Genomic DNA, 27987 nt, shown 5'->3' with positions numbered 1-27987 from the left:
TTCAATCATCACTTCTCACCAAGTTTAGAGCAAACATACAATAAAATAGCTAAATTTGCCTCTGATCTCCCCTATAAATCCCACCACTGCCTTGCCCTTAAATCACTACAATGGCCTGAATTCCCAAAACTACTACTTCTTCCACAATTACATATTACACACTTCATCCTGTATATCCCCACTTCCTGCTCCTCCCTCTCTACATACTGTTTCTCAATATAACCCCAGACGTCTGCTTTGTACAACTGGCAAACAACTTCTGGAAATCTACAAACCATCAAAAAATATTGCAAAGTCTCTCTATAAATACTTTGTAGCTCACAACTGGAACTCTCTTCCTTTTCATATAAGGAGTATCACCCATAAGTCCCAATTCAAATTAGAAATTAAAACTACCTACAAAAGACCTGGTCCTGTCCTTGTCAATCTCCAACCTGATATCTAACAACTTTTTCGTGCTATTCCTACCTCTTACTCTAATTATTTCTTCTTTTCTAATGACACTAATATTTCTTGAAAGCTTTTTTTGCATATGGTTTTATTCTGCTGTTATATAACTTCTATTGCTAAAACATGTTCACTACTGTATAAAACAGAGGATTCATCTAATGTATAGGTTCTTATAAATAGGTCTATTGTAATTTTAGTTCACTGTATATTACTATAATTGTATTTCAAGCATTTCTTCTCGGGTCTCTACTGAAAATGGGCCCCTGGCTTAGTTGGACCAACCCGGTTAACAAATGGCAATAAATAAAAATAAAAGTAAAATAAACTTGTACACTTTCTTTAACTCACCAGTAGAAGAGAAAAGACCCAATGGTGTAGTATACACACTATCTAAATAAAACAAATATAATGACAGCAGTCAATAGCATAGTTTACAGACTCCTGGAAAACTGTAAGCTATCAGGATAAACATTCATGTAATTCTCACACTATCTTGACCATTAATTGCTGCTAAAAATACAATTTAAGAACTAAATCACTGATTAAAGTATTGTAAAACTGAGTTTAACAAAGAAAACACATAATTTGAGGGACAAAGGTTTACAATATTTGTATAACAGAGACAGAAACAAAGCTAATGTATAAATATACCACATACCGGAGTAGATTTTGTGTTTTTTCTTATGAAGAGGCGTTTCCAATACTTTAGCCATTGCAGCAAGCTTACTTGCAGCATTCATAATTTTTTTCTCAGCACTGCAAGAGTAATATATGATTAGTTTATAAGGTAATTTAAATATGACACCATTTTATCTCCATAAAATAGGTCTGTTTAAATAAAAAATGATTAATGTATAATCCTCTCACCCTTCATCTTTCCCACTGTCTGACAAAAGTTGTTGCAGACAAATCAAATAGTATTTTCGCATTTTGCGTGCAGTCTCTTGTCGTTCTCTTAACACTTCCTTTCTAAGAATTTCGGCAGCACGTTCTTTGCTTTCATGGATGTAACGTAGCATGTCTCCTAGATGAACGTTTAGAAAATAGTGTGAACTCCATCCAAAGTATATCTAAGACAGACAGCAGCATTTAGGTATAAACAGGTGGACACCTATATCAGAAAGATGTTTAAAATGTATGCTATGTACTTACCAGAACATTAGATTTACTTATCTGTACAGACATTGGAATGGATGGACTTGTCACTAGAGGCCCCTTTATTTTCATGCAACAACAAACCTTGGCTAGCTCTAGCTCCTCTCTTATCCCATAATGTCTCACACTAAGTGATAATCCAGATTTAGTAAAGTAAACTCTGCTAACAAGCATCATAGGAAGGTGTGCAGCTCAACGGATAATTTATAACAAAGAGCCAAAAGACAAGCCTCTGGTACTCCTCTAGGTTTCTCTACATAGGCAATTTGGAGGGGGGGTGGTGGTAAGGTGGTTCCAGTGTCAGATATGGGCTAAATGTAACATTCTGGTAAGTACATAACTCATATTTAAGCTGCTCCTGTCTGGACACTGGAACTAATACACAGCATTCCCAGCAAACCTTGGGTAGTACTAGGACAACAATCCTTTGAGGATGGAGGACATCTCTGGATAATACATCTGAACTGCAATGCTTAGCAAAAGTATGTAAAAGGTAGACCACGTGGCTCACAGCAATAATTTAACTCAGAGGCAAGTGCCTGAAGAAAGTTGTGGATGTAACTGAGCCCTGACAGTGTGTATGCTTTAGATGTAGAAGGCAGTGACTTGCTACTGGATGAACAGTAAAAGGTAATGCATTCAGACATCCATTTTGAGAGTGTTACTTTAGCCATTTTGCGACCTCATTTGGTGCTGGAAAAAGAAATGAACAACTGGTAGTCTTTCTGAAGGTGTTTTGTTTTCTATGTAGGTAGAATCCGAGTTGTTTGTGCACATCTAAACAATATAACTTCTATTCACCTTTGCTAGAATGATTTGGGAAAGACACTGGAAGATGGATGGAATGGTTTGGATTCAACATGGTTGCAACTCTAAGCATAAATGATGGGTTAGTTCTTAGTGACACCTGGACGATATAAAAGATGATAATGCTTGCATCTCTAAAACTTGTTTACATGAAGTGATAGCTAAGCAGAAGTAATGTCTTCCAAAACAGGAAATTTGTATCAGAGTCAGGAGTTTTAAAGGGGGAAGGGTATGCTTTTACAGAACAAAATTCAGATCCCAAGGGGGAGGAGGACTAGTTAAGGTGGCCAGAAATGAAAAATGTATTTTAAAAAGGCTTTGCAGAGGAAGTGTTGCTATGACTAATAGGCCATACTGATTTTTTTCAGTTTGTCTTTATAAATCCTTCTGAAGGTCTTTCAGATGCCATTATACAAATTTACAACCTATAATGGCAGTGTAGGGTTTCTGGCCATTACTGGAAGTGGAGAAATCATGCAATTAATCTGAGGGACTGTGTCTCTGGTTTAGACTAACCAGTGGGGTAAAACAGTTGGTGGGGTAGTGAGGTAGAAGAATGGGTTTTCTTAGTGGATATAGCCAAAGCTGATGGACCAAATGTGGCGCCGCCTGAAGGAGGTTATAATAATGACCTTGGCTCTGAAAAGCTTCTCTTTCTACAAAAAGTTGGCAATGAGCAGTATGGGGGAAATGCATAAAGATGTCTGAGAGGCCAATCATGGGACAATGCTTCAAATGGGAAGGGGGATCCCAGATGGAAAAATTTGGTGTTAAATGGTGAAACAAAGAGATCGTAACAATGTTTTCCCTATCATTTCCCTATCATGCCTGTTAAACATGTTTGACTTCTTCGAGAAAGTCACCAAGGCCTTGGCAGAGGGAAAGAATGTGCATACTACTGCCTATCTTGACCTAGCCAAGACATTTGACACAATCCTCCTCTTAAGTATTATACAGAAACTTTCACAATTGGGAATTAACCCTACATTAACAGATGGGTAGCCAAATGGCTCACTGACAGGACACATTGTCAAAGTGGGTGACTTGACTTCTATCAAAAGACCAGTCACCACTGGCGTACCACAGGGTTCTGTGCTGAGCCTCTTACTGTATGGAATTTATTTTTCAGAAGTTCGGACATACTTGGACGGCCCGTGGCTGACCAAGTTAGCTGATGATTGCAAATTAGGAGCAATCATCAACTCCTCCAATAATATTAATACACTGCAGACAGGGTTAACGCAGACAAATGATTGGTGCCAAAGCCATGGATTAAAGCTAAATGCCAAAAAAATGGATTACTAGTCCCTGTGGGAAAGCGGACATCCCTGCTAATAACATTACAGACAGCACCCTCTGTTAAGTGTAGACCCAGTGGTATATGATCTGGGTACTCAGGTTGATAGCAATCTGAACTTTTACCACCATGTATCCACAGTAGTAAGGACATCCTGTGTTGGCACATCTTATAAGTACAGGCATCACATCTAGATCTAAGGCTGTTACAAGTCCATTACACTTGGCCCTCATCAGACCAATAATTGAGTACAATGTTCCCTTTCGCATGTACCTCACCAGCCACCTGCAACTATTGGAGAGATCACAGAGATTTCTTACCAAGAAATTACAGGGTACACAAAACAAGTCTTGGCAGGAAAGAATGAAAGCCCTGTCACTGCATTCTGTCTCCAACAGGTTGCTAAGGGGTGACCTGTGCCTGGCTTACAGGGCAGTCTCTGACCTAGCCCTGATGTAAATGCTACACAATCGTAAATCAAACTGCGTCACTCGCTCCAGGGATCTTAACCAAGCCTATGACATGAATAGGTCACACTGGAGAGGGAGATATATCTTCCAGAGACTGCCACTTCTCTGGAATGAGCTTCCAATTCACATGAAACAGAGCCCCTCCCTGACTCTCTTCAAATGCAACCTAGATCAATGGATGGGTGACTGGAAATTCACTACTGGGCTGTGTGGGAGCATAATTTACCATCTCAACCTGACCATAATCACACTGGAAGTTCCAGGGATGTACATTGCCATTAGAAAATGATGTTAGAAGAGGGCCCATTCCCAAACCCTAACTGCTTCTCTATAAAGGGAAAAGATCAGATTCCTCTGTGCTTGCTTTCATATCAAGCCACTGGCATGTTGTTTGAGTGGAAGGACACTGCTCTTTGGGCAGAGAAGGGCTTCAAAGGCTCACAACATTAAGAAGACTGCTCTTATCTCCAGGATACGGCTGTGCAATTTGGCCTCATCTGTGGTCAAAAATTCCTTGGACTGTCTTGTTTAAATAATACCACTCCATCCTAGTAAGGATATATCACTGTCAACCTTGGCTCTGGGAATAAGCTGGATGAAAAGAATTGCTGAACTGAGATTTTCTGGGTTTGTCCATCAATATGGGTGCCTCAGACAAATCTTTTGAAAGTTATATGGGTTATCTTACTGGTTGAGTCACTTGCTTACAATGAACTCTGAGTGACCACTGCAGGACTCTTGTATGTAGTCTTGCATACAGTACCGCTTGAATAGAAGCTGCCATAAAGAACTAGTACTTTGAGGACTGCAGTCTGGTTAGGTTTTAGGTGGTGTGAAAGATTTAGAACAGCCTACACCAATGTGACAGTTGCTTACCAATTCACTGTATTCAGCTAGCAGTCGATAAATGTCATGAATTCTGATGGTTCTAGTTATGATTTTGCCAGGATGACTGCAATCCCAAGGATAGGAAAAGCTGGAGAAAGTACCGTCTTACCACTAATTTTTCCACTGTAGGTGACACAATGAGCCAGTCATTTAGAAAATGGAATATTTTCACCCCTAGGAGGTGCATGTGAGCAGCGACCAGAACCATGCATTTAAGGAAGACCCCCTAGGGTCTGTGGTGAGTCTAAAGGATAGTGATCTAAAATGGTAATGACTGGCTGTCATCTGAAAGCATAAAAACTACCATGATGATTTTGTTACTATGATTTGTAGGAAAACATCCTGAAGGTCTAAACAGCACATACCATCCCTTGCTTGCAAACACAAAAGTTGGATTGCACCATTGCCACCTGGAATGACTCTTTCTTGACATACTAATTCAGACAACTGAGGCCTACAATCAGTCTGAGGTCCTGAGTTTTTTTGAGCATCAAGTAGAACCAAGTGTAAAATATGGTCCCTCTCTAGTCTGCTGTGAACTCTTGTATAGCTCTTTTTAATACGAAATTTTGCATCTCCTGTTAGGCTGTCTTCCTCTCACAGAGTGGGACTTAAGGTGGATGGAAAGTGGTTGTCAGGCATTTCTTAAAATGGTATTGAATAGCCTTCTGGCTATAATTTCCCTGATCCATTTGCCCTGTATGATGGCCAGTCATGCTACAGGAGACAGGAAAAAGACATCCTCTGAGGGCCCCCAGAGTACAGCAGGCAGGCAAATGCTCAGCATACCAGAAGAACTCCTGTGAGATCCCTCTTAACCCTTACTGATGGGAATCACCTCTGCTTCTTTGGTGGCGGTTAGAAAAGAAATTCCCTCTGACTCAGGATCCTCTGTCATACTGCTGCCTATGCTAGGGCTGTCGGGACTTCCAAAATTAGAAGTTATGTACCTACCATAACGTTCCATGTTAGTTGTCTTCTTCTCGCCTTCTTTCTTGCTGGATGGGTTCAGAGCCGATCCACAGCTCCGACTCGGCCACTCCAAAAGCTCGAGAGCTAGTTCCACCGGCTCGAGGCTCCCCTATATCCCACAATGCTAGGCGGTAACTCCTCAGATCTTGTTTGAAAGCTAAGCCCAGCAAGAAATTCCATAAAAGGAACAAAAGAAAACTCCTCTAGGTCTGTCCTGGCTAGGGGGGAAAGAGGGTGGGGCGCACGAAAGAAGGCGAGAAGAAGACAACTAACATGGAACGTTATGGTAGGTACATAACTTCTAAATGTTAAGTTGTCTATCTCGCCTTCATTCTTGCTGGATGGGACCGCGTCCCTAGCACCTTGTCCCGGGTGGCCTATCGGAACAGACTCTTGAGTACAGTGGAACCAAAGTTGGCTCGGTCTCTAGAGGCCAAGTCCAACTTATAATGAGAAATGAAGGTATGGGGAGAAGCCCAAGTAGCTGCAGAACAACTCGAATCAATAGGCAGCCTATCTTAGAAAGCTATAGAAGTGGCTAAAGCTCTAGTTGAATGAGCCCTGGGTTTGGATGGCAACTTTTGATGTCTGATCTCATACACAAGGGTAATCAATGAAGTAAGCCATCTAGAGAGAGATACCTTAGAAACTGGAAGGCCCATTCTGCCTTCTGCATAAGAAACAAACAGTTGATCAGACTTCCTGAATTGTTTGGTCCTGTCTAAATAGTACCTAAGTTGGCGATGAACATCTAAACAGTGTAACTTTTGTTCTGACCTATTAGAATAATTAGGGAAGAAGACAGGAAGCTCAATGGTTTGATTCAAATTTGCCAGTGAAGCTAACTTGGGCAAAAAGGACGGGTTAGTACGTAAGGACACCCTATCCTTATGAAACACCAGATAAGGGGGTCGACTACACAGAGCATGGAGTTCAGAGACTCTTCTAGCTGAAGTGATAGCTACTAAAAAGAGTGTTTTCCAAGATAGTAACTTTATTGAACATGAAGCCGCAGGTTCAAAGGGGGGAAGAATTAAGGACGCCAGAATCAAGTTGAGATCCCATTGAGGAGGAGGATCCCTGATTGGTGGTTTGAGGAGAAAAACTCCCTTTAAAAAGGCTTTGCAGAGTTTGTGAGACATAATGGAGGACTCTGAGACTCCAACATGAAAGTTCGATATTGCTGCCAATTGAACTCTGATGGTAGACGGAGACGAACCTGAGTGGAAAAGTTCGGCTAGAAAGTCTAGAACTGATTGAATGGAAGCAGTGAAAGGATCTATATTCTTTGACTGCGCCCAATAGGAAAAACGTTTCCACTTGCTATGATAAATCTTCCGAGTGGAAGATTTATGAGAGGCTATCAAAATATCTCTAACTGAGCGAGATATCAGAGGAAGCCTGGCTAGAGTTGGAATTGGAGGAACCACGCTGTGAGGTTCAGAGAAGGGAGGGAGTGGTGCAACTGACCCGACTGATGGGTCAAGAGGTCTGGAACTGGGTCCAGATGCCAAGGTTGCTCCAACAGATAACGGGGGAGAAATGGGAATCAAATCTGTCGAGGCCAGTAAGGGGCAATAAGGATCATGGAAGCTTTCTGAGCGATGGCTTTCTGTATTAGCTGAGATATCAGTGGGAAGGGAGGAAAAGCATACAGAAGTCCCCGGGGCCAATCGTGTACTAGAGCGTCTCTGCTGGGGTGGCCTGGTTGGGGAAAGAGGGTGAAAAAATCGTCGCACTTGCTGTTTTGGGGAGTAGCAAAAAGGTCGCAGCAAGACCAGCCCCACTTTCGAAAAACTTTCTCCAACACTGAATTCTTCAGAGACCACTCGTGAGGCATGAGAATAGCTCTGCTCAATTTGTCTGCAATCACATTGGACTTCCCGGGAATGTGCGTTGCTAAAAGAAACCGCTGAGAAGAAATCGCCCATTGCCACAGTCTGAGTGCCTCTCGACATAGGGGGTAAGATCTGGTTCTGCCTTGTTTGTTGATGTACCACACTACAGACATGTTGTCTGTCTGAATTGCTATAGTTCCCTTGGGAAGAGAGTCTTGTAAGGCTTGCAACGCTAGAAGCACTGCTCTCATCTCTAGGACATTTATGTGCAAGTGGCACTCGAAAGGTTGCCACATGCCTTGGACTGTCCTGCCCTGGTAATACCCCCCCCACCCGATCAGGGAGGCGTCCGTTGTCACTGTAGCAACCGGAGGGGAAGGGACGGAAGGTCTCCCTAGGTGGAGCTGGGGAGATGTGATCCACCAAGAGAGATGATTCTTGCACGATTGAGTTATCCGAATAGGATGGGACATTGGAAGTCGTTGGAAAGACCATTGTGTGAAGAGCATCCATTGTAAAATTCTCATATGGAAGCGAGCTAATGGTAGAAGAGGGATGGCCGCCGCCATAATCCCTAAGACTTTCAGGATCAATCTGGCTTTGACTTTGTTGCTCTGCAAGACAAGAGAGACCTGTCTGTGTATGTCTGCTATTCTCTGCTCTGAGAGTCTGGCTGACATGTTGAAAGTGTCTAGATTTGCGCCTATAAAGGAAATAACACGACAAGGCGACAAGACAGACTTGTCGTAATTTATTGAAATGCCTAGTGCCTGACATGTGTGAAAGGTGTAGTCTCTGGCGAGAAGCAAAAGATGCTTGGTGGGGGCTGTAAGGAGCCAGTCGTCTAAATAAGGAAACACCTGGAATCCTTGTCATCTCAGATGAGAGGCTACCACTGCCATGCATTTGGTAAACACTCGGGGGGCTGCAGTGAGACCAAAGGGCAGGGCTCTGAATTGGAAATGACTGGTTCCCAGCCTGAAGCGGAGGAATATCCTGGAGTGTCGACTCATTCTGATGTGATAGTACGCGTCCTGGAGATCTATCGAGCACATCCAGTTGTCCCGCCCCAAAAGGGGTAGAATGGACTGCAGCGTGACCATCCGGAACTTTGTTTTCTTGACAAACTTGTTCAAGTTGCTGAGATCCAAAATGGGTCTCCAGTCCCCTGTTTTCTTTGGAACCAAAAAGAATTTGGAGTAGATTCTGGATCCTGTTTGGTCTGCTGGAACTGATTGAATGGCTCTTTTTGCGAGCAGCTTTGAAATTTCTAATGCTGCTTGCTCCCTTTGACTGGGTGGAACGTCTGGAAGGGATTTTTTGTATTGCTTCAGAATGAAAAGGAATGGGATTCTGTAGCCTTCGGAAATGATAGACTGTACCCACTTGTCTTGAGTTAGGGATAGCCAGGCTTCTGGGTACAGTGATAATCTTCCCCAGACTGCCTCCGAAGGTGGACAGTCGGGCAACACCTCAGGGATGCTGAAAGGGCTTGTCAGAAAAGGATTCTTGACTGCCCTGATTCTGCGGGCCCCCTCTGCCTCTAGGACGGCGTCTACCATTATTGTTCCCCCCTCTGCCTCTAGAGGGGAATCGACTCTGTGCGTCAGGCAAATCCCCTGAGATTATTTGCGGAACCCCATCTTTCCCCCTTTTTGGCCTAGGAGTAGTAGAAAAACGGACTCCGACGGCAGAGAGAGTTTTGCCATCAGTCTCGCACCTAGTCAGGGTTTCCTTCACTTGAGGACCAAAGAGGGATGATCCATCAAAGGGGGAATTCGTGAAGGACGCCTTGAAAGGGTCCACAAAGTTACATAGCCGCATCCAGGCGTGCCGACGCAAGGCTACACCTGTACCTGCCGCTCTACTTGCTCCATCAGCCGCATATGAAAGGAGGCGCATGGAGGAGTTAGTTATAGAATTAAGGGTTGCCAGCTGAGAGTTCATTCTATCCTGAAAACCCGCAGCTGTTGGGTCCTTTAACATTTCGCTCACTTCCTTGAGCAAATCCCTCTGAAGACGAGTGAAATGACACAGGTAATTCAGCGATCGCATAGTAAAGGTCGCTGACGAGAACATCCGCTTCCCGTACCTGTCCATCGACCTAGACTCCTTGTTAGGAGGATGAACAGGCACTGAAGGATCAGCTAACTCCTTCTTGGTGGCCGCAGCCACCACCATAGCATCAACAGAGACGCCTTTGGTTAAAAATTCCTTGTCCTTGGGGGCAGTGATGAATTTTGATGGTCTCCTGGGGGTGGGTTCCACTGAATCAGGAGCCGCCCAGGCCTTCTTTGCCACCACTTGCATAAGGGGGTCAAAGGGAGGGGACACCCAGGAGGTGGAAGGGCGAGAGCCGAACACCTCAAGATACACTGATTCATCCTCTGAAGGGTTGAGGGCTGGCCAATTCCCCCTCTGTTTTAAGATTTCAAGGATGTCTGCAAAGGAGACATCTTCAGAGGGGGAATGAGGGGAACCTTCAGAATCCTCTAAATCAGTGTCAGAGGTGACAGACTCAGGGGAGTCAATGTGCTTCCTCTTGCACTACCTCTTCCTAGGGGGCTCTCCTACCAGGTCAGGAGAGGCCTCAGAAGAGGAAGAGATCCCCACTGGGGAAACTTGAGGAGCTGGCTCTCTACGGTCGGGGATGAGAGAGTGAGCAGAAATCACTGGAGGCACCGTGGAGGGAGGGGCAGAAGGAGCCGACTGTGGAGTTGAACCTGGTTCTAACACGCTCCTCATGACCTCGAAGGCACCCCTGTAAGGCAGAGCCGGAGGTCTCCGCTCCGAAAATCTAAAAACCTCCCCCGGCACCGACAGTGATGGCTCCGAGGCCGATGTCGGAGCCGAACTCACCAGCGCCGAAGCACCGAGAGGGAGAGCGGGGTCGGACAAGGGTCCGATGCCACTCGCCCCCTCGGAGCCGATGAGGGAAGTCCGGCGCCGAGATTCCTCCAAGGAAGACATTGGAGCAGACGACGGCACCGAAGACAAAGGTATCTGTTCCGACACCACCACAGTCTCGGGCCCGAGCCGCCCCGGCTCCGAACTCAAAAGAGTCAGAGGAGGAACATTTTGAGTAATGGGAATAGTTCTCGACTGTTGAGTCGGACTTTGAAGCATCTGGGCTAGTGCCTCGGACTTAAGAAGTCGACTCACTACTCTCTGAAGGTCATGATCCGATAGTCTGGAAGACCTAGAGGAGTGAGATCTATGCCTCCATTCAGACAGCAAAGGTGATGCTGGAGCCGAATGAACGGAGCCGATAGATGGAGATCGGGACCTTTTTCTAGATGTCGGTTTCGATAACTTGATCGGAGCCGACTCAGTTATGTCTTCCTCGGCTCCGGCCGGAGCAGAGGAAATAGTAAGGGCATGTGTTCGAGATTCATCAGCTCCGGCCAGAGCCGATGTTCAAATAGCCTTAGGACCCCCAGAAGACGGCTCAGAGACCGGAGCCAAAGGTCTGGAAGGCTTAGAGGGTTTCCCCGAGGATTGAGTCAAGGGACCCTCAGGCTTCAATAAGCCCCTTAATATAAGTTTATTTTTTCGCTCCTGCAGGACTCTAGGGCTGAAGCCATGGCAAACAGCACATGAGTCCTGCAGGTGCAAAGGCCCCAGGCAGTATACACAAGAAGTGTGACCGTCTGTCAGAGACATCTTCTGACAGCACGAGTCACACTTCTTGAAGCCTGAGACCTTCGATTCTTTGGACATGTCCAAGAAAAGTCCAAGTGTAACCACAAACACACACACACACACACCGATTACACTTGTAAGATTTTAAATTAAAAATTAGTAATTAAATCCCTACAAAAACACAGTCACTCCAACTACTAAGGAAGGGAGGGACTGGGCCTAAAGCCCAAGGGAATAAAATTAGGAAATTTAGGAGAAAAACTGGCTAAAAAGGGGAGAAAACTATTTAACTTTTAAAACTATGAGGAAAAACTAACTTAAAAGGGGTCTATCTAGTGATATAACTAAATATTTCAACTAACCTGACGAGCCGGTTGAAAAAGCACCTCGATCGCTGTAGCGGCAAACGAGATCTGAGGAGTTACCGCCTAGCATTGTGGGATATAGGGGAGCCTCGAGCCGGTGGAACTAGCTCTCGAGCTTTTGGAGTGGCCAAGTCGGAGCCGAGGATCGGCTCCGAACCCATCCAGCAAGAATGAAGGCGAAATAGACAACTTAACATCCAGATATTCTTGGTGCACATCTGGTTTCTCTGAAGCAAACTTGAAGGGCTTTACATTAAAATCCATCAGCTGTGAGCATGTTGCCCTTTTGTTCACATTGCAGCTGTTTATCTTTGACATTCTGCTCAAACTGAAGTTCTATCAAAGAAGGCAATGACAAAAATTGCACTGAAGTAGACATAACCAAGCTTGGCGTTGGATAAGCAATACCTGAACCAAAATCAGCAACACTGTTTTTCAAGTAATGAAACACATCAGCCTGATTTGCTGGTTTAAAAAGAGCTAGAGTTAACATTTCCAAAACAAAGATAAGATCCCAAGTAGGTACAACCTGTTTTCTGGGAGGACACACATGTAAAACCCCTTTTAAGAAAAACTTGACCAAAGACTTTACTGAAAAGGTAGGACCTATAGGCAGCCATGATTAAGTAGCTAAGAGAGAAACCTTTACAGAAGAATATGAAAGACCAGAAGATAACAACAGCACACAAATACTGCAAAACCACTGGTACAAAAAAGAAAGAAAAAACAGAATGGGCCCCAGTTCTCAGTGTAGCACCAACTAGCAAATATTTTCCATTTACCAACATATGATTTCCTAGCAGCAGAGCTCTTTTCCTCCTTTAACACATGCTGCATGTTCTCAGAAAACTGCCTAATATATTAAAACTGAAGCATCCAGGCTATATATTTTAGTTGCTTGAGGCTGGGATGCATCAAATAACCCTGGTCTTATATGAGTAGCTCCATTATATGAGGAAATGTGTGGAAATTGCCCTTGGCTAATTCCATAATAGTCTCCAAAATAATTCTTGGAGAGTCCTTCTGAATCTTGATATCTGTAGAATGGGCGGAAATGCATAGAGAACATTCCCGTCCAAGGGAATGAAAAAGCATCTGTTTACTAGGTCTGCTTTCAAATAATCTTGGAGCAGAATTTCTTTAGTTGCTTTGAAAGGAGACGTATCAGATCTACATGATGAGTTTCCAGCAACTGGAAGGTTGGACACTAAGGAGGGAGAAAAGGACCTGTACTGATTGGCTAGACAGAGGGACCGAGCTAGTAAAGATGTGCAGCAGGTAACGGTGATAAAGGATAATGAGGGAAATGTACTCACAAGCGAGGAGTGTGTTGAGCAGATGGAAAGAGTACTTTGAGGGGCTGATGAATGAAGAGAATGAGAGGGAGAGAAGGTTGGATGATGTGCGGATAATGAATCATGAAGTGCAGTGGATTAGCAAGGAGGAAGTAAGGATAGCTATGAAGAGGATGAAGAACGGAAAGGCTGTTGGTCCAGATGACATACCTGTGGAAGCATGGAGGTGTTTAGGTGAAATAGCAATGGAGTTTTTAACTAGATTGTTAAATGAAATATTGGAAAGTGAGAGGATGCTGAGGAATGGAGAAAAGGTGTTTTGGTACCGATTTCTAAGAATAAGGGTGATGTGCAGCGCTGTAGTAGCTACAGAGGGATTAAATTGATCAGTCACAGCATGACGTTATGGGAAAGAGTAGTGGAAGCTAGGTTAAGAAGGGAGGTGATGATTAGCGATCAGCAGTATGGTTTCATGCCAGGAAAGAGCACTACAGATGCGATGTTTGCTCTGAGAGTGTTGATGGAGAAGTACAGAGAAGGTCAGAAGGAGTGTTTCTTTGTGAATTTAGAGAAAGCATATGACAGGGTGTCTAGAGAGGAGTTGTGGTATTGTTTGAGGAAGTCGGGAGTGTCAGAGAAGTATGTACGAGTGGTACAGGATATATACGAGGGTATTATGACAGCGGTGAGGTATGCGGTGGGAGTGATGGATGCGTTTAAGGTGGAGGTGGGATTACATCAAGGATCAGCTCTGAGCCCTTTCTTATTTGCAATGGTGATGGACAGGTTGACAGACGAGATTAGACAGGAGTCCCCGTGGACTATGATGTTTGCAGATGACCTTGTGATCTGCAGTGAGAGTAGGGAACAGGTGGAGGAGACCCTGGAGAGGTGGAGATATGCTCTAGAGAGTAGAGGAATGAAGGTCAGCAAGACTAAGAATATATGTGTGTGAATGAGAGAGAGGATAGAGGAATAGTGAGGATGCAGGGAGTAGAGGTGGCGAAGGTGGATGAGTTTAAATACTTGGGATCAACAGTTCAGAGTAGTGGTGAGCATGGAAGAGAGGTGAAGAAGAGAGTACAGGCAAGATGGAGTGGGTGGAGAAGAGTGTCAGGAGTGATTTGTGACAGACGAGTAGCAGTAAGAGTGAAAGGGAAGGTCTACAAGAGGGTAGTGAGACCAGCTATGTTATATGTGTTGGAGACAGTGGCATTGACAAAAAGGCAGGAGTCAGAGCTTGACATGGCAGAGTTGAAGATGTTAAGATTTGCACTGGGTGTGACACGGATGGACAGGATTAGGAATAAGTATATTAGAGGGTCAGCTCAGGTTGGAAGGTTTGTTGACAAAGCCAGAGAGGCAAGATTACGTTGGTTTGGACATGTGCTGAGGAGGGATGCAGAGTACATTGGGAAAAAGATGCTAAGGATGAAGCTGCCAGGTAACAGGAAAAGAGGAAGGCCTAAGATAAGGTTTATGGAAGTGGTGAGAGAGGACATGCAGGTGGTTGGTGTGACAGAGCAAGATGCAGAGGACAGGAAGAAATGGAAACAGTTGATCTGCTGTGGCGACCCCTAACGGGAGCAGCCGAAAGAAGAAGTAGGATTAAGTCCTGGAAGATGCCCTCATCTAATTTCCATTTTTTAAGAGTCTGCCCTGTTCGTGCTCAGCTTATGTGGCAAAACATTTTGCACTTGTTTTGAGGGCTAAACAATACTGAACTCTTACCTCCTAAGCTATTTAACACTTCTGTGCTGTATTTATTGATTTGGCTGAATTTTTATCACTGCTTTTCAGCCTACATTTCTTAAAGAAACACCATCTGTTTGTTACTTTACTGCTCTTAGGTTGTTTTAACAGTATTCTAATATTTCCTAACCTCATCTGGTACTGCAAAAGCTGTTCTAAGTTTGCCTAACATTTTTCTGAGTCTGCTAAAATATATATATGTAAGTTTTGCAATGTTTGTCTGTGTTGTTCTCTTATGTTGTGCACTTTTTTCCTATATTGTGTTGAACATTTCTCAGGGTTAGTGAACTTATTTCCAAGGATTCCTGATATGGCAGGAATTCTGACATCTGTTGTAAAGCATTTGTTACTGCACTTCAACTCAAAACCAATTCATTTTACATTAAGAGGGTTCTTTAGCACTCTGGTGGGAGTACAGCTGAATTCAACCCAACCAAGGTGGAAACTGCTGGAAAGTTTATTGTGTTTTTATCTGACTGGCTTAAATGATTAACTGTGTAAGTCTTTCATCCTGCTGGGATAAAAGCCTCATACAAAGTGGTCCCCTGTGCCTTGTATATAAGCACACCTCTCCTGTTTAAAATTCTGTATAGGAAATGCTCCCAATAGCCTCCCACTGTTCACAGCTGCTCAAAGAGCTGCCGGTTTTGCAGAGGGAAGTAGTACTACAGGTCATCTAACCGGAGCTGCTCAACATTTGGCGACTTGACAGAGGTCTGGAGAGATTCTGCTAAAATCCAAAGCATTCACTGCTAAAAATTGAAAAAAATAAGTACTTTTTAAGTTTTCTTTGCACTTTGCTGACTGCATTTTATCATTTTGATGATTTTTACTCAATTTTTCTGCACTTTAAAACACTGTTCTGTTGCTTTAAGTAGCTAGTACATAGCATAGACTAGATTCATAACTGCTGACTCTAGAATGTATCGTTACACTTTAGCACTGTTCCAGCCATCTTGTATTAGGAGGGCCCTGCCTGCACCTTTGTGGCAGAAGTGTGTAGTCTGAGCCTCATCTGAGTTGGAGATTACTGGAGGAAAGGTTTCTGTGTGCTTTCCCATTGTTAGTTTAGCTTAAAATTGTTCAATTTTGCCTGTATTTAAGCCTAACTGGGTTCAGCGGTGCCCTTTATAGACACAAATGTCTTGAAAGACAATTTTCTCCTAGACATATGATAGTGAACCTTCCCAAGCTTCCCTGTTGCATTGCGGGAAAGTCAGATGTGCACTGAGAAGCACTGCCATAGTTTTCACCTCTAGCCTTCATTAGCATAAGCCCCTTTGTTAATCCTAGAGCAAAAATCTGGTCACTGTAGCCCACTCCCCAGTAGTAGTTAAAGTAAAAACTTGCCATAATGGATGGTCAGTTTCTAACCATTTCTCCAGCCAGCCTGATTGACATGGGCATCTTGAGACAATGTAGTAATTGCCTCATATATACTGACAGACGCCAACTCCTAAAACAAATACAATATGTGAGAGATGTAATTTCACTATGAATTTGGAATAAATTCTCTCATATATCAAATCGTATATCACACGCACACATGAACACACACATGAACACGAACACACACACACACACACACACACACACACACACACACACACACACACACACACACACACACACCAGTGACTCAGCAAATAAGCCTGTAAGGTGAAACACCTCAAAAACAAATGTTCTGGTTATAGGTGACTCCACAGTGAGGCATACACATGTCCACCCTCACCAGGCTGGATAAGGAGAAGGTCACGGTCCACTGCCTGTCAGATGCAAGGATTCATCAAATCATACATGCACTGAAGAATTGACATTACATGTTGGGGTGAATGACTTGAGATGCACCTCTCTGGACTATATGAAGAGAGACAACTGAACTCTCATATTGTGTGTCCCAGGCAGGTATGTCCCTATCCCTAAGCAGCATTCTACCTTCACCTAGGATGATGCCACAACACAGACATAAAAATGATTGGCTTTAAAAACTGACAGCTTCTGGTGTCAATCTAGGGCAATCCAGTATCTGCCAGCCTAGGAAGAAATGGTTGACAGACCACACTGCTTTGCCAGATATGGTCTTCACCTGTCTCCTCTAGGTTTTCGGATACTGGAAAAAGCGCTTATCTCCCCCATAGTGCCTTTTCAGGCAATGTCAAAACAACAAAATTTCAGACGTAAAAAAATCCACTCAAGACAAACTCAAGGTTATGCTGCTTAATGCTAGGAGACAAGAAACTGCACTCCCTAGAAGCACTCCTCACCTTGGAAAATGCTGATGTCCATGCAATCGCCGAGACATGTTTCAAGGCCGCAGAGAGCACCCTGGCCATGCAAGGCTACAATGCCTTTCACACAGTCAGATTTATTTTAATTAATTTATTTATTTAACATTTGTTTACCGGGATGGTCCGACTGGACAACAGTGTCCATTTTCAGTGGAGGCCCAAGTTGAAAAGCTCCAGCAAAGTACATTTTCACTAATATATGTCAAGTACAAAAAGGAAAATGCTTACAATACAGCTTCTTTTTGTCTACTTACAGTAAAGCAATTTATATACATAGGAGATTAATCAGCAAAAATATATACATGAGAGATGAGATTAACACAATCAAAGAAAGAAAAGTTGTGCAAGATCTTACCATAACCATAGATGTCCTTCTCTTCCATGTTGCAGTATTCAGTAGATATGGGTTTACTCCTCTTGCTACCCCAACATCCGGCCAGTATACAAAAGATTTCAGTCACAGTATGGTGCGTGGGACGTCTGACGTGGCTAGCAGTACATGGGCCATAAAAGTGGTCTGCACACACCAGCCCTCAGAACTGTAAGCCTCAGTAGGAACCAGTCCTAGGAAAGGTAATGCCAGTCCTGTGCCATCCAGAAAGGGAAATGCCGTAATAAGGAGGGGGTAGGTGGGTGGGAAGGAATAATGCAATGTGGAGGAGAAGGACATTATGGTTATGGTAAGATTTTACACAACTTTTCTATGTCCTTCTATTCACATGCTGCAGTATTCAGTACATATGGGTGAGTGCCAAAACTCACTATGAAGAAGGGGGAGGTGGCCTAGTAGAGTTCTCCAGGAATCCATGGATGATAGCCCTAGCAAAACCATCTCTGGCCCTAGAAATGTGGCCTTACTTGTAATGTCTGATGAAGGTATGCACCGAAGACCAAGTGGCTGCTTCCAGTATAGTGGAGGTATCCAAACAGCTAAAGAAGGCCCCCAAGGAGACCATTGCTATGGTGGAGTGTGCTTTGACAGTACCTTGCAGAGATTTCCCATGGTGTTTGTAACAAAAGGAGATTTGGAAATCCATGTTGAAATTGTTTGTTTAGATACTGCCTTCCCTAGGGCCCTAGGGTGGAAGGAGACAAACAGTTGATCAGCCTGTCTGATGGACTTGGTTTTGTGCAGATAAAATCTGAGTTGTCTGTGCACATCCAGGGAATGGAGTACTCTCTCACTGTCTCCCTGTGGGTTAGGGAAGAAGGTTGGTACATGGATGGCTTGATTTAGAGAAAGGTCATTCACTACCCTGGGCAAGAAGGAATGGTTAGTTTTCAGAGTAACCCTGTCAACGTGGAATATTAGGAAGGGTGGAATAGTCATGAGGGCTTGCAACTCTGACACTCTCCTATCTGAGGTCATGGCCATGAGGAGGACAGTCTTCCATGTGCAATGTTTTAGGGAAGCCTTAGCAGCTGGTTCATATGAAAGAAGAGTGTGCTTCTCTACAACATAGTTAAGGTCCTATGGAATGGGAAAAGGTTTCCTAGGCAGTATGGAAGCTGGGGGGGGGGGGGGTTTCCAAGGGAAGACATGCTGAAATGACAGACAAGTGGGTCTTAATGAAAGAGAAAGCTTACCCTGTCTGCAATAGTTCCCACAGGTAAGACAGTACACTAGGGAAGTTTTGCTTTTCAGCGGCTCCAACTGACTTTTGAGACACCATATGGAAAATCTCTTTTTCTTCTTTGACAGGTAAGATTTCCTGGTATTTGGTTTCTTGGCCTCCTGCAGGACAGTGAGCATGTCCTCATTGTAAAGGTGTCTGAAAGGGATCAGTATCTATCACCCACAGGGTGAGGTGAAGAGATTGCCACTGTGGGTGTATTTGGAATCCCTTGTGCTGGGAGAGAAGGTCCAATCTGGGGGGGGGGGGTAACTTGTGGTGATTGCCTTTGGATATCTGTAATAGAAGGGGGAACTGATGCTATCTTGGCCAATAGGGAGTCACAAGCAAGATTTTTGGTCTGTCTTGCTGGCTCTTCAGCAGGACGTTCTGAAAAATGGGGAAGGGGGGATGTATAGAGAAACATCCCTTCCAGGAAATTGAGAAGGCATCTATTGCCATAGTCTGTTGTTCTAGACGTCTGGTGCAGAAGGAAGGAAGTTGTCTGTTGATGGGAGAGGCAAACAGGTCTATTTGAGGTATACCCCACCAGTGGAATAGGTCCAGGAAGACATCCCCTGTGTAGCATCCATTTGTGTGTCTTCATCATGGATCTGCTGAGGGAGTCTGCCTGAGGATTCTGTTGTGAAGGTATGCAAACCACCTGTAAGGTTACTCCCTGGGAGGTGGGAAGTTCCCCCACCAGGAGAGCTAGTCTACAAAGCAAATAAGATTTGGTCCTCCTGCTTGTTGAGATACCAGAGCACTGTGGTATTGTCTGTGAAGAGTTTTAGTGGTCCTTCTTGGAGACTGGTTTGAAAGGCTCGCAAGGCCAGTAAATATTGCCCTCATTTCTTGGAGATTGATGTGCTCTTTCCTGTGTGGCCTAGGCCACACTCCTTGCACTTTCAGGTGCCCCAGAGTTGCTCCCCAGCCCAAGTCTGAGGCATCTGTCTACATGATCTGTTTGGGTTGAGGTGGTTGGAAGGGAAGACCTGGGTTGAGGTTCACCTGCTTCACCCACCAATGAATTTCCTGTTTGAGGAAGGGCAGGATGGGTACCCTGTACTTGAAGGGGTGAGAGTGCTGGGTCCAAACTGACCTGAGGTACCATTACAATTTCCTCATATGGAGTCTTGCTAATGGTAACATGGGGTTGGTGGATGCCAGAAGTTAAGAGCTGTGTCCAGCTTTCCACCTTTTGGGGGAAGGTAGGATTTCAAGATGTCTGTTCGAATCTTGCACTCCAAGAAGACAATGTCTTGAGTAGGTTCCAGTGGAATTTTGGGAAACTGATCTGGAATCCCAGGGACTATAGGAGAGTAAGAGCAACTTGTAAGTGTTGCAGGAGGTCCTGTTTGCAGTCTGCCTGAATGAGCAGGTCATCCAAGTAAGGAAATATCTGGAGTCCTTTTGTCCTGTAAAAGGCAGTAACTGGAGCCAGACATTTGGTGAAGAATCTATGGGTGCAGTGGAAAGCCCAAAGGCAAGGCCAAGAAGTGAAAGTGAGAGGGGCCCACAGAGAACCTCAGGTATTTTCTGAAACTGGGCCTTACAGGGATGTGAAGGTAGGCATCCTTGATATCTAAGGTGGTCATGAACCCTAGGGGAGTGGCAGTGGAAAGAGAGTTGGTAAGTTACCATCCTGAAGGTGGGTACCTGAAGGAAGAGGTTGAGTAGTGAGAGGTCCAGAATTGGCCTCCAGCAGCCATCTTTTCTTGGAACCAGGAAAATCCTGGAGTAGAAACCTCTTCCTTTTGCAGACAGTGGAACTGTTTGTACGGTGCCTTGAGCCATAAGGTTGTCTAGCACTGGCTGCAATAGGGGAAGCTGCTCTTTTTGGGGCTGTGGGAAATCACTTCTCTTTGGAAGCATTAGCCAGATCATAAAATACCCGTTTTCTATTACAGAAAGGACCTATTTGTCTGAAGTAATGTTTCCACACTTGAAGACAGTGAGAGAGACGCACAGACAGAGGGATAGAGGGAGAAGGTGGTAGTTCTAGGGTTGGCAGGTAGTCACACCCTACCTGCCCTGTCTTGAAAGGGCGGCCTCTGGCTAGTAGATGGGGAGGCCCTGGTAGGAGTGGGTTGTTTCCTGGAAGTTTTCCTAGGCCTTGTGGAGGCAGCAGGACGTGAGTGCTTTCTGATAAACTCTGTTTTTGCTGGGTAATTCCTCTGGAATTTTGGAATAGGAGAAATCAACAGGTGTTTTAAATCCTGCATCTCTTTCCCCTTTTGTTGTAATGATGCGAATAAGTTTGCCACTTTTGTTCCAAACAGGGCATTATTGTCCAAAGGAGCATCTGGTAAAGGTTGGAGGCATAGCTAGGAGTACCTTCTCAATGCAGATGCTGATGCTGCTGACCTGGCTGAGGCCTCAGCAGTATCACAACTGCACTTGATAGAGTGTCTGATAACTTGAGACGTCAGGGGAACTAGGGAAGACAGTGAAGTTTTGGCAGCAAAATCAGGGGAGTCAGAGAATTCCTTTGAGAACTTCTTTAAAAGGGATAAGGCATACTTAGCCACGTGTGTCTGATAATTACTAGCTCTGAAAGCCAGAGAAGAAGAAGTATAGATTTTCTTACACAAACATTTCATGGTTTTGCTGTCCTTGTCAGGAGGTAAGAGGGTGATGGAAGGAAATAATTTAGAAGCCTTATCAGTGGAACTGGAAATAGTAGCAGGGTCTGCAGCAAGACACTTAAAATTAAAAAAACTTAGCAGTCTCAGGGACTTTATAAAACCTGTCAGATCTCCATGGGGCAGGGGGCTGGGAGTCCGGGTTCAAGGATACTGTAGAGAAGGCATCCAGAAAAGTAGATAGAATGAGTGGAATAGCAGTAGGAATTTATGAATCCAATTGAATGAGGTCATAATACCTTTTTTGTACCTCAGCCACTTCAGATGATTCCCACTTGAAATGTTCCTTCTTTTTAATAATAGTTTCCCCAAAAGTTAAATCCTCTGCTGGGGAGTCAGGGTCAATAGATTCTTCCTCTGGGGAGCTGAATCCCAAGGGAGAAGGTAGCTGTGAGGTATATGAAAGGGATTCTTCAGAAGAATCAAAGAATTCCTCCTCTTCTCTCAGACAGGAATCTGATGTTGGAGGCCTGGGGCTCAATATAGAAGGAGGGATTGAGGATGTCCCTGGAGTGGTAGGCCGTAAGGCCATAAAAGCATTAAATAGGCTTCGGCTGCAGGCCTGCCAGTCCTGGGTGCTTTCAGGAGCAGGAGACGCATGCTTTCTTTTTTCCTTCTTTTTGAGAGACGGCCTAGCGGATGTCTGAATGCAGGAAGGCCTAGTATTGGGTGAATGCTCCGACAGTCCTACCAAAGTCACAGGTTCTCCCCTGGCGTCATGGAGATGGCTGTGGCGAGTCTTGGGCACAAACACTTGGCAGATGGTGCAGGCCTTGTAGTCATGCGACCTACCTAAACAAAACAGACACTGGTCGTGGGCATCCTTGTGAGGCATCTGACAGCTGCACTTATACTTGCCCTTTCTGAATGACATGAACAAGCATTAGAAACAAAATAAATGTCTGAAAATGTTCCCCAACAGGGCACTTATCTGAATTCTCTAGAATCCGATGGCTGGGAAGGCAGGAACACCTGACATTCAACTGGCGGCTGAGAAGTTCTGACGGCTGGTGCATGCAGACATCACTTTTATGACCCATGTACTGCTAGCCACGTCAGATGTCCCACTAACCATACAGTGACTGAAATCTTTTGTATGCTGGCCAGACATTCAGGTAGCAAGAGAAGTAAACACATGTGTTCTGAATACTGCAACATGTGAATAGAAGGACATCAGATACAGTGAAACGTCTTAGATTTTCTTAAGCCTCAGCAGTGCATTTAGTATGTCATCTGACAGAATACAATTTACAACTGTGAGGAAGTCCTAGGGGTATAGATAAGGGAGAAGGAGGTTACAGGAGTTATAGAGTGAATAGAAGTGAAATTAGAGGTTCTGAGTGAGGGAAAGGTACAAGAACCAAAGGTAGAGGTGTACCCATCTTCATTAAAGCCAAATACACCTCAAGACTGGTTAAACAATATGACTCTCTACTCCAGGTCCAACTAACCATAGGTAAAATTCCACACCACATCATTGCTAGCTACAGGTCTCCTACCATGAACCAAGAGAAGCACACCACCTACCTGGACTTACTAGAGTCATTCACTATACAGCCAAACACTCCGGTCATGGCAGATTTCAACTATCCTTGCATCAACTGGGCAACATACATGAGCACAAAAATGCTTGCCCTGAGGTTCTTGGACTCTGAAAAAACATACTCTGTGGAACAATTAGTCTGCACCCCCACAAGGGGCTTAAATGCCATAAACTTCACACTCACCAACATGGGGGGGGGGGTCACTGCACTACGCCCTGTGTGTTGCCCTCCCTGGTAAATAAACAAAACCATAAATCTGTCTCGTTCAAAACAACAATCAATCCTGACATCCCCACAGGAACAAAAAAGAAAGAAAAATTTTGCCAAAGCAAACTACAGCTTACTATGCAATGGTATAAAAAGTTTCAAAACCCCTGCTAACACACCCAACAATGAATCCTATGCAGAGGAGTACACAAATGCCCTGTATGACCAGCTAAACAGCTGTATAGATTTGGCTGTACCTGACCGTATCAAAACCAGGTCCTCCCGAAAAAACAAGTCATCCTGGTGGACCTCAAGTATACACAGGTCATATAACAAAAGGAAGAAACTGATGCCCAAGAGCAAGAGGGAACTTGCTCAGCAGGAGAATACCCTCCACTGCTTTAACAAGCAAACTACATATCTTGTAAAGTCCTGTAAAGTTAGTTACGAAGCTAAAGTAGCATGCCTAGCTAAGGATAATCATAAGACATTCTTTAGCAATGTCCGTAATCTAAAAGGGAATGCTGAACTTATAGTGGATGGCACTTCTCATACTGAACTTGAGGAAATTTCTCACCTGCTAGCTGACAGATTTGGTGCAAACTTCACCCCCTTCCCCACAAGCCATACCCCAAAGCATACCAACACCAGTCCTCTACCTAGCATTGCCAAAGAGCAGGTGATACCTGCACTCGCCAAGACCAAAAACACGGCCTCTATGGAACCAGATAACATCCCAGACTGCTTACTAAACAATCTAAAACAAGACCTAGTGGAACCACTTGGCACTCTCTTTTAACCTCAGCTTGAGCACTGGCTTTGTTCCTATTGAGTAAAGAACAGCAACAGTAATCCCCTTGCACAAACAGGGTCCATCAACTGACCCTGGGAACTATAGATCCATAAACCTAACCAGCCTTATCTGCAAGGCCATGGAAAAAATCATCACGGACCTTATCAACAAGGACAAATTCGACCTTCAAACTCTTGACCCGAACTAGTCTGGCTTCGTTAAGGGTAGATTCACACTTATTGAACCTGGTAGACTTCTTCAAGAATGTCAACAAAGCCCTGGATGAAGGCAAAAAGTACAGTTGTGTACCTACCATAAATGTAGATGTTCGAGTGTATTCCCTGTTGCAGTCATTACAATTGGGATATCCTGCTGGCAGGCTACCCGCAGTCGGCTCGAGTTCCAAAGTCTAGGTCCGGCGTTGGTTGCTGTCGCTTCCTCCCTGACGTGCGCCAGGGGTATAAAGGATGCAGCCGACGCCATTTTCTTCAGTTTTTCTTGCCCCAGATGTCAGGTGCCCCTAAAATGGTAGGCTAAATTATGTCAATAAGCATGCATACAGAAAAAACAACTTCTCCTTCATCTACAAGCAAATACACCACATAGGTTGTCTAGAATAGAGAAGTACAGGTAAGTCCCAGCAAGGAAAAGGGGGATGGTGGGAGGGTAACCTGGACTGCAACAGTGAATACACTTGAACATCTACATTTATGGTAGATACACAACTGTACTATGTTCATCGTGTTTCACTGTTGCAGTCATTACAATTGGGTTGAATCCCAAAGCTAAGGTTGGGAGGCTGGTGCTAAATAGGATTAGGAGAGGCTATCAGGCACTGCAGAACTGCAGTGGCGAAGCCTGCGCTGGATTTAGAGTAGAGAGGTAAGTGATAGTGCTTTGTAAAAGTATGCACTGAACTCCAAGTTGCAGCCTCTAAGATGTCTTTGGTTGGTGCTCCTCTGAGGAAGGCTGCTGAAGTGGCTGCTGCTCTGGTTGAATGTGGCCTAATGCCCTTAGGCACTGATTTGCCATGCTGTGAATAGCAGAAACGAATGCAGTGGCCTAGCCACTTTGAAATAGTCTGTTTTGAGATAGGCTTTCCTTGTGATCCTGCAGCATATGCCACTAGAAGTTGTTCAGTCTTTCTGAAAGCTTTGGTTCTGTCCAAGTAGAAGTGTAGCTGCCTGTGAATGTCCAAAGAATGCAGAAGTCTCTCACCCTTATTCTGTGGGTTTGGGTAAAAGGTAGGCAAATGAACTGTTTGGTTAAGTGCCACACTGGACACAACCTTAGGCATAAATGTAGGGTTTGTCCTCAGATAAACCCTGTCAAGATGGAAAATGATAAAAGGTTCCGCAGCCATGAGTGCCTGTAACTCTGAGACTCGTCTAGCGGAGGTTATTCCTAGGAGCAGAGCTGTTTTCCAGGATAAGAATTTTATATCAGCTGCAGAGGTTGGCTCAAACAGAGGCAGTGAGTTTTTCCAAGACATAGTTGAGAGGTCTCATGCAGGTATTGGTGCTCTCCTTAGAGGTCTTATGTTTTTATCCCCTCTGAGGTACTACCTTAGTAATGGATGAGAAAAAATAGGTGGTTCTGTATTGTAATGAGCTGAAATGGCACACGCATGAATTTTAATTGATGAAAAGGAAAGGCCTTTATCCAGCAACTCAGTTAAGTATTGCAAAATCTAAGGAATATTTGGAACAATCGTGTCAATACCTTGTGCCTGGTTCCAAGCACAGAATCTCTTCCATTTTTCTGCATAAGATTTTCTGGTGCTAGGCCTCCTGGCCTCCAAAATAACATCCATCACTGCTTTAGAGAGAGGTGTGTCTTGAATGGCTACATTATCTGCCATGCTGCCAGGTTTAAGGTCCTGAGTTGGCTGTGCATTATTCTGACTGTCTTGTTGGATCAATAAGTGAGGAATTTGAGGTAATGTCAAGCTGGGCATTGAGACAAGCTCTTTAGGATTGGGTACCGGTGCTGCCGGGGACAGTCTGGGGCAATCAGCATCATTTTTGGCTTCTCTTGTCTGACCTTGAGGAGTACCTTGGGGAGGAGAGGCAGAGGAGGAAAGGCATATACTGTTAGGTTTTTCCAGCTGAAAGATAGAGCATCCACTTTCCATGCTTGCTTGTGATACGTCCTTGTGCTGAATCTCTGTAGTTGGCAGTTGTGAGGGGAGGCAAATAGGTCTATGTCCGGGCATCCCCAGTTCTTTGTTATCATGCTGAAGACTTGTGGATCCAATTTCCACTCGTGGGGATCCATTAGGTTTCTGCTTAGTTCGTCTGCCAGAGTATTTATCCTTCCTGGCAGGAATTGTGCTTGCAGACGTACTTGGTAAGTTAGTGCTGTGTCCCACAAGTTCATGGCTAGTCTGCAGTGGGGGTAGGAATGTGTGCCCCCCTGCTTGTTTATGTACCACATGACTGTAGTATTGTCCGTCTTTATCAGTAGTTGTCCTGGATGAAGCAGATCCTTGAAGGCTGTCTGTCAGGCCATTCTGAACAGCTAGCATCTCTTTTTGATTGATATGTAGATGCATTTGACTTGCGGACCATGTGCCCTGAATACATCTTCCTGCCATATGGGCCCCCCAGGCAAAATCTGATGCATCTGTTGTCAATGTCTGCCTGGCTGTAGGTAAGGCGAATGGCTGTCCCGTGTTGAGGTGACAGGCTTTTGCCCACCATCAAAACTCCTGTTGCAGGCAGGGAATGAGGGTAATTATTGTTTCCAGGCTGTGGCAATGTTGAGTCCAAACACTTTTTAGATACCATTGTAGTTTCCTCATATGCAGTCTTGCATATGGATTTAGCAAAATGCAGGATGCCATGAAGCCAAAGCCTGCAGAATTTTTCTTGCGCTGTGGCAATGTTGAGTCCAAACACTTTTTAGATACCATTGTAGTTTCCTCATATGCAGTCTTGCATATGGAAATAGCAGAATGCGGGATGCCATGACGCCCAAAGCCTGCAGAATTTTTCTTGCAGATAACTGGGTTTTTGTTGCCAACATTTTGAAATAAGTAGTCAGTTGTCTGTGCTTGTCTGGCGTGAGATAAGCCATCTGGGCAGTTGTATTTAAGCTTGCACCCAGGAATATTATCTCGAGAGGGTATGAGTTTTGATTCCTTTTCATTTACTGTGTACCCTAGACCTGTTAGTAACCTTTTTACAAATGCTAGATGCTGTAGTAGAGTGTCCTTGTTCTCTGCTTGAATAAGGCAGTCGTCCAAGTAAGGATATATTTGTATTCCTCTTTGTCTGCAAAATGCAATTACTGGTGCCAGGCATTTTGTGAAGACCCTGGGCGCAGTAGATAAGCCAAAGGGCAGTGCAGAGAATCGGTAGTGCATTGAGCCAGCTATAAATCTGAGGTATCTTCTGCATGATTGTCTGATTGGGACATGCAGTTATGCCTCTTTTAGGTCTAAAGTCACAAGCCAAGCCTTCTTGCCCAGCATGGGCAGAAGCTGCTGCAGAGTTAACATTTTGAATTTTGGAATATCCAGAAATGTGTTTAGGATGGACAGGTCCAGTATTGGTCTTCAGGCTTTGTCCTTTCTGGGTACCAAGAATAGCCTTGAGTAAAATCCTAATCCCTGCTCTTGCTGTGGTACTTGCTGAATGGCTCTCATGTCCATGAGGGATGAAACTTGTTTTTGTGCCTCTGCCCACTGATTGCATGGCAGGTCTGGCATACCGTTTGGCCTTGGCAGGGTGTGAAAGTGGAACCTGTAACCTTGAGATACGATATTTAAGACCCATTTGTCCTGGGTGATCATGTGCCAATTTTGTGAAAAAGTGCTAGTTTTCCCCCCAAAGGAGCTGCCAGAAGATAAGTGCTTGGTGCTGGCAGGGGACGTCATTCTGACTGTTTCCTGTATGGCTGTGATTTTTCCTCTCCATTTTTGGAGGTAGAAGCACCCCATTGTTTAGGCCTGTATGAGCCTTG

The 27987-nt window shown here is 44.4% G+C and overlaps 1 protein-coding gene across 2 annotated transcripts in view; it reads right to left on the bottom strand.

The window, feature by feature from the left end:
* Positions 1-27987, bottom strand: part of CEP152 (centrosomal protein 152) — a 2961597-nt gene that overhangs the window by 91773 nt on the left and 2841837 nt on the right. For both annotated transcript variants that reach the window (XM_044077591.1, XM_044077592.1), the window contains exons 25-26: positions 1318-1474; positions 1109-1206 (exon numbers count right to left, since the gene is read on the bottom strand). In XM_044077591.1, coding sequence (XP_043933526.1) covers positions 1109-1206; positions 1318-1474 — 255 coding nt within the window. The remainder of the gene's footprint in view (positions 1-1108; positions 1207-1317; positions 1475-27987) is intronic.

Source organism: Protopterus annectens, chromosome 7.part0 (genome assembly GCF_019279795.1).
Source record: "Protopterus annectens isolate FY-2018-M chromosome 7.part0, PAN1.0, whole genome shotgun sequence".
NCBI lineage: Eukaryota > Metazoa > Chordata > Ceratodontiformes > Protopteridae > Protopterus > Protopterus annectens.
Note: the sequence above shows the minus strand (reverse complement) of the source record. Positions and strands in the feature narration are given on the sequence as shown.